This window comes from Laccaria bicolor, genomic scaffold (genome assembly GCF_000143565.1).
Source record: "Laccaria bicolor S238N-H82 LACBIscaffold_43 genomic scaffold, whole genome shotgun sequence".
Lineage (NCBI taxonomy): Eukaryota > Fungi > Basidiomycota > Agaricomycetes > Agaricales > Hydnangiaceae > Laccaria > Laccaria bicolor.
In genome coordinates this window covers 287,177-293,848 of record NW_001889914.1, presented here as the reverse complement: position 1 = coordinate 293,848, position 6,672 = coordinate 287,177, and the positions used below count along the sequence as shown (strand labels likewise).

Here is a 6,672-nt window from a genome sequence, read left to right as displayed (position 1 = left end):
TGACCTTTTGGAGCGATCCACTCTAGAACAGCACCCTTCAGGCTCTTGGTATCATCGCCTCGAGCACCTGAGGCACCCTTTCAAAGCTTTAGAACATCATTATTGATCAAGGAAGAAGGCCAATTGAATGGACACACAACTTACAAGCTCTGCCACAATTCCTGCTTCATTGTCGGAACCAGCTACCAATCACTCCTCCAGACCTGGAACTGACTCGAGCAAAGTCAAAAATATCTTGTGCTCGTGCCTCTCCCTGTATCGCAGAGTGAATGCGGATTCAATGGACCAAGATGAATGTCATTACTCGGCGCTGAAAGATTCCTCTGGCCGATCCACCAACTCTCCTAGTCTTAGTATTCTGTTATTGATGATTGCGTGGATATTGCACAAGGCGTGGACTGTTCGTCCAAAATGGCGTCCATAATGAACAAGGGGGTCTGCCCCACTCCTAGAGGAAACCATATTCAAAATTCTCACTTGTTCAAATTGAGATAGGGCAGGCTGACAGTTTCTTTCTAGGACCCAATTGGAGAGCGTATGGCCGATCTTCTGCTGAAAAGGTTGCTGGGGTAGACATTGTGAGGGGCCAAATTGTGCAAAGGTGGGAACTTAAAACCCCTGCGCACCACTTCGCACTTTATAGAGATTCAATGACACAAAATGACTACATACTACGGTTCAAATCAATCAAAATGCTGCGCAGGAACAACTGCGGTTCGAACAAATCCCATTCAATGGAGACTGAGTCAGCCAATACTAGTGGACGCGACTGGTTAATTCTGCTTGACCAATACTTTGTTCGGGACTGTCTGCCACAATTCCAGACAAAACGGCAAAGCTATATTAACTATTATCAGCGAAATCGAAACTGAGAGAACGAGTAGCAATATCACATTGAGCTAGGGGAGGGTGGTCCAGATAAGCTCTGAGGAGATCGTGGCAAGGGAACCCATTGATTGATTTCTTCGAGTGTCATGCCATTTGAAATTCGATACTACAATAGGTGGGGACGGTAGTTTTCGTTACCTCTCCACCTGTTATATTGATGGAACAATGTTCACGTACTCCATAGGCTCTTCCGATGTTGGCATAACTGACAATGATGGTGGCTTGTACAGTAGGTGAGTGAAGATCATAAACGATGATATGTGGACTTCTAGTTTTGAATTGACGATCCAGTCGGGGGAACATTTGAGACTGATATTGGCAAAAGAAGAGGATGATGGTACTTGAGCAAAGGGTGACGTCTCTCCGACTGCAATGAGCGACATCTTGTTTATCTGACGTACTGCGGCGACCAAAAGTTTGCTGCATCGACTCCAAGTCAAGCCTCCTGTCAGTTTCCAGTTCGAAACCGCCAGGAAGAGCAGTTCAGAACTGCCGCTAGCACAGCCTAAGTAAATTAAAATTTTAATTGTTGAAGTTAAAGATGATGATAAGAAAGAGAGCACACGAACATTGTTCATCGGGATTCTTCAACTTGCGAGGCTATCCAGGGCGCTGAATAATACTGCAACAATCGTAAAGGGAAAAAGAGGCTACTAAAGAGTCAAAAAGTCGAGAGTTGCCAGTGACCGAGGAAGACATTATGATAGATAGCTTCAAGCACCAGGTCATCCATTCCGTAGTAAGGTGACCAGCTGAGGCATGCACACTTGTCAGTGTTTGTACTCTTTTGGCTTCAGCCATATGATATCTGGGTGTGCCAATCAATGCCGAGGGTTTCCAACAAGAGCAGATTAGGATCTTAAGGCCTTAACTTCTGACTTGCTATTACGAAACCTGCAGAACTTGAAGTTCAAGAGCAGAGTATTTTGCTTTGGAAATCCACAACGAAAGTCACAAAGGTGACGCGTGATGGTCCAGTGGAAGTTCCATATGAAGTTTATGGAGCAAGTGACGTAGCAGGTGCAAGTGCAAATGAGGAGCTTAATCCGAGGATGTTGAGCATGAAGTGCAGTAAATGCATCTGACTCATCAGTCTGAGGGAAAGCGGGCAAAGGAGGTGGGTGTTTGATGATAGCGAGGGGGAGATGGGACTTGGATGGGATGCTGGTAGGAGGATTGGATGTGGCCGAAGTGGACGCGGCCCGGGATGCGTCGATTGTGGAAGTCGAGCCACCAAAGTGGGTCCTTTGCTCAAAAAATCGAGTCCTTCCAAAGGGTTTCAATTCCTGCACTCTCTCCTGCCGTGCAATCTTGCCATGCGCGAATGCTTAGGATACTGATGAACGTCGGCTTAAGTCAGACAGTTGCAGCAACCAGTATGAGGAGCTCGACGATAGGCCGCCCCATTAGATGGCGGAGAGGTGCCACCTCTGCGTGTTACTTGATAAGGCCAGGTCCTGGAACAATTATGGCAACGACACCAGCATCAGGCCTAGCAGCAAGTACACTTTTGGCGGTAGATCGAAGATCTTCTGTATGACTGTTCATAGATAAACTAATGAAGACCTTGTCAATCTTGATCTCCATGGATGTATTGGCTGTGAGTCCCATATACGCCAAGGAACGCTCTATCGAAGCGTGTCTTTGTATCAGGCTGAGGGCCTCTAGGGTATGGGCAAGCACATTACGTGCGTGGGGAGACAAGTAATTAGGTAGGTAGAGTAGCAGTAATGTCCTTGCACACACAGAGAGATATGATTTGTGTAGTGAGCGACAGAATGATCCAACCTGAGGGCAAAACACGAGGGTGGGTGGGATAAACTCACCCACGCACTCTGTGTCTTGCTCTGGAGTGGAGGAGTCCTCCCGTGTGGGAAGCGAGCGGGAGCTTGTCACGCTGATGCCGATAGAGTTTTCAAGAAGTGGTGGGTGGGGAAAAGGAAGAGGGCCGGCGACTGTTGTGGTTGAAAAAGAGTGAGTGATTTCTACCTACACTGTCACACGCCCATGCCCTGATCCTTCACTCGTTCCTCGCTACATTTCAGGGCAAAAACTTCACGGTTTACTCGGATCGGTGCCAGAGCCACCTTCAATTGTCTTCGCAATCGCCCCCTTTCTCTGAAAGGAGATGAGTGGGAGATCTCTCAAAACTGACAAAGGCGCCAAGTTTTACAGAAGGCGAACTTGGAAGTGCAACTTCTCAACCGAATCATTCAAACTTAGGGCAAGTTCTTTGTTATACACTCAGCTGATAGGTTTTGGGACTCACTTTTCTTCAAGGAGCCCTCCGATCACTGTGACGTTGACTTATGATACCTTGTATTATTACGATGCGGTAGACTCTAGTAGTAGTTTTTGTGCTTTGATTCATAAAGGGTGTTGACTCGGAACTTATCTATCATCATTGGTGGGTTTGTTGATCAAAGATAATATTCAGTGTATTCGGTCTATACCAACTTGAAAGCTACACAACTCAACTGCACTCACTGCCACCAAATCCTTCAGGATGCTTGGCAAGCATGCGCAAAGAATTGACAAGCATGCCGCAAGCACATTGCGCAACGACATGTAAGAATTCTTTGACAGGGACACCAGGTTTCAGAATAGAGTCAATCCCGGTCAGAACTTCTGCCAGAGTAAGCTGGGGCATGATTTGACCGTGGCCTATGATATAATGTTAGGCAGTTTGAATTAGTAGAAGCAGCAGTACGCACGGTGTGGACAAGTCTGGCATTTGTGCAAGGAGAAAGCCCTACGGGATGTGAGAAGACCGCAATCACAGAGGGAAGCCAAAGAGAGAAAGTCTTCGACAGGAACGCCAGGCCGAATGGCTGAATCGATTGCATGGATCATTGCAAAGAAAGAAAGTGGTTCACTTCTAGGCAGGTTCCAGACTACAATATTGGCTGTGCGAAGAGCTGTCAAAGTCTCTCAGCGAACAGTCAAATCCTATCATAAGACTTAGGGCTGTTACCAAATTGCCGGCGAATATAAATTCTGGTCTTCGTTGAAGTTGACTTCCCCACATCCGATATCATTCCTACCGTTACATGGGGCACATCTCCGCAAGATGTTGTCGCAATCACTGACATTGTCTGGAGCGGTCATTCCCACACGGGCACCAGCCTCGACTCTACTCATAGTCCAACTGCTCATACGAACCTCCATGTGAATGATGACGACTCGGTTATGGACATCTCAGATACTTCAAAGCATAGATGCCTTTGAATTGCGATTGAAGCCTCTAAATTTGACACAGTGCAAACGGCACTTGCAAATGCAATCTTTCAGACTGGCAAACCCCGAGGAACTAATTAATGAACCTTGTCAGCTTGAGGAGATGCCAAGTAACTTGCCTTGGATCAATTGAGCCTGCCTGCACGTCTCTAAATTGGCTTGAAGAACTTAAAACAAATCAAATCAATAAAGGCCACGAAAACAAATCAATTGCAAGATGTAAAATACGGTACTCAGCACTTCAGTCACCCACCTTGAACAAGCTATTAGCCTTGTAAAATGTAGGAACCTGCTGATTGACTATGTCTGGCATGGCGTGGTTCGTTCCGCTTTCCGACTCCATTTGGGTTGCGATGACCACTTTAATGGCTGCAGCGTGTTTGTACAGAGCTTCTGTGTGTTCAGCTGAACTCGGGGTCTCAAAAAAGTCTTCTGGATCGTGTATCGTACCAATCACCTCTCCCCTACAGATGTATCTTGGTTGATTGGTGGGATTGGCAATTGGAACCCAGGGATTGTGTGCTGAGATCAGAGTGTTAGGTACGGCAAAATAAGAGTCATTTGTGTTTGCTAACAGACTCTTCTGTACCAGCCAGTCTTTGCTGTTGTCGAATTGTCCCTCGACTCAAACATGACAACACACGTGTGGCTTCAGGATACAGTCTTCTGCTGCCCAAACCGTCTTCTCTTCTATGCCAAATTTGAGTTTGCGGTGGTGCCTTCTGGCTTTCTCATGACAATGGACTTTGGCCTTGGCAAACTTGCCGACCAGCAAGGTGCTTTGTCTCAGCCTGTCGAAGTCTGGGGTACGACTGATGTGCACTGCAGAGATTTTGTGGTCTGTGTCTGCAAAGCGTAACTTGGTCCCTGTCTCAATGTTCCTGGTGACTCTGAGTTCATAGGTTAGCTGGTAGTCTTCTCCCAGAAGTATAGGCACTGCACTTCAGTCACCCACCTTGAACAAGCTATTAGCCTTGTAAAATGTAAGAATGTATCCAGGCTAATAGGTTGTGTGGCCGTTTATTTTTTTGCCTTTGGGAGAAAATATAATATTGGATTGGGTAGAAAATATTTGACCTGTAATATTGTGACCAGAAATGTTTGGGTAGATAAATTGTGTTCAAAAATATCCTAGTCAAGTGAAAGTGGTCAGAAATATTTGAAGGGGTTCAGACTGGTAAGAAATGTTTGAAGTGTGTCAGACTGGTAAGAAATGTTTGAGCCAAGTCTAACTGGCCAGAAATGTTTGAAGTGTGCCAGCGTGGCAAGAAATGTTTCAGTGGTGTGACATCAATCAGATATATTCTAAGCATGTCACACTGTTGAAAAATCTTTTAGCCTTGTCACATGGCTCAAACATATCTGACCAGTGTCACAGGGGTCCCAGTTTCAAGAAAAAAACTTGTTTTTTCTGGTGCAGTTTTCTCATCATTTTGTACATTGCTTTTTTTTTCCCTCAAAACTCATCTAAGTTTGTTCTCACCAATGCCCCACTTCTATCTGCCATTTTCACCACTCTAAGTCTGTTTTCACCAACATCCCACTTCTCTCTGTCATGTTCACACCACTCTAAGGTTGTTTTTACCAACACCCCACTTCTCTCTGTTATGTTCACCACTTTAAGTCTGTTTTTACTAACATCCCACTTCTCAACTCAACCAAGTTAGCATCCCTTAGAGCCTGTTCAGCAACCAGAATCTGGTTCAATTCTTTCAGATTCTTGTGACACGATGTGACCTCTCTCGTGATTTGTTGATGGCATGGCAACTGGCAACAACCGTGGACTGTATTCAATGTTGAGCAACACCCTCTTGTTATCATTCCCCTTAAGATTACTACAGAAAGTGCAATGAAAATATTCATTGATTTACATGTACATAATTTAGAGTAGTATTGACATGAAAGAAAACTAAAAGAAATAGTGGAAAAGGAAGTGAACTGCTGTGCTCATCATTGGCTGTGACAATGGGAAGGCAGTTGACAGCGAGTGTTGCGACTATGTTGTGACAGGGTTCAGAAGAAAATAGATTCAGAGAGATCCGTAAAATTGATGGCTTACCTAAAGTCACAAGACAGAGAATCTGAAAGAATTGAACCAGATTCTTGTCAGATTCTGGTTGCTGAACAGGCTCTTAGCAGCTTTCCCCTATTGTTTTCACCAACACCCCCCTTCTATCAGCCATGTTCACCATTTAAAACTCAACCAAGTTAGCATCACCCAGCAGCTTTCCCCCACTGTTTTCACCAACACCCTTCTATCTGCCGTGTTCATCATTAAAAATAAACTCAAACCTTTCTTAACCTGTCAAAACTATCCAAAGATTCATAAAGATTTCTTAGTTTGCAAAACCATTTCTTGCTTCCAAATATTTAGTTAAAAGAATTCTTCACAAGCTAAACATTTCTAAATACAACAAGAAATTTCTCACCAAGATTTCTTGTCAATACAAACATTCTGAAGAAGATTTCATGAAGATTTCATGTCAGTACAAACATTTTGAAGAAGATTTCTTATCCAGTCAAAGATCTTGAACTTGTAAACATTCC

At 44.6% G+C, this 6,672-nt stretch overlaps 4 protein-coding genes across 4 annotated transcripts; 1 reads left to right on the top strand and 3 right to left on the bottom strand.

The window, feature by feature from the left end:
- Nucleotides 1–189: 189 nt before the first annotated feature.
- LACBIDRAFT_310056 (uncharacterized protein) lies at nt 190–462 on the bottom strand (the record flags this gene model as incomplete). The annotated part of the gene is made up of 2 exons (XM_001887197.1): nt 190–253; nt 305–462. The coding sequence occupies 2 exons, from the start codon at nt 460–462 to the stop codon at nt 190–192; spliced, it is 222 nt and encodes a 73-aa protein (XP_001887232.1).
- A 1,863-nt stretch (nt 463–2,325) lies between these two features.
- Nucleotides 2,326–2,499, bottom strand: LACBIDRAFT_310055 (uncharacterized protein; the record flags this gene model as incomplete). The annotated part of the gene is made up of 1 exon (XM_001887196.1): nt 2,326–2,499. One exon carries the CDS (start codon nt 2,497–2,499, stop codon nt 2,326–2,328), a length of 174 nt encoding a protein of 57 aa, XP_001887231.1.
- A 731-nt stretch (nt 2,500–3,230) lies between these two features.
- LACBIDRAFT_332691 (uncharacterized protein) lies at nt 3,231–3,741 on the bottom strand (the record flags this gene model as incomplete). Its single annotated transcript, XM_001887195.1, has 3 exons — nt 3,231–3,283; nt 3,376–3,552; nt 3,603–3,741. 3 exons carry the CDS (start codon nt 3,739–3,741, stop codon nt 3,231–3,233), a joined length of 369 nt encoding a protein of 122 aa, XP_001887230.1.
- Nucleotides 3,742–4,427: 686 nt separating this feature from the next.
- Nucleotides 4,428–5,105, top strand: LACBIDRAFT_332690 (uncharacterized protein; the record flags this gene model as incomplete). The annotated part of the gene is made up of 3 exons (XM_001887253.1): nt 4,428–4,520; nt 4,718–4,931; nt 5,059–5,105. The coding sequence occupies 3 exons, from the start codon at nt 4,428–4,430 to the stop codon at nt 5,103–5,105; spliced, it is 354 nt and encodes a 117-aa protein (XP_001887288.1).
- Between the last annotated feature and the right edge of the window lie 1,567 nt (nt 5,106–6,672).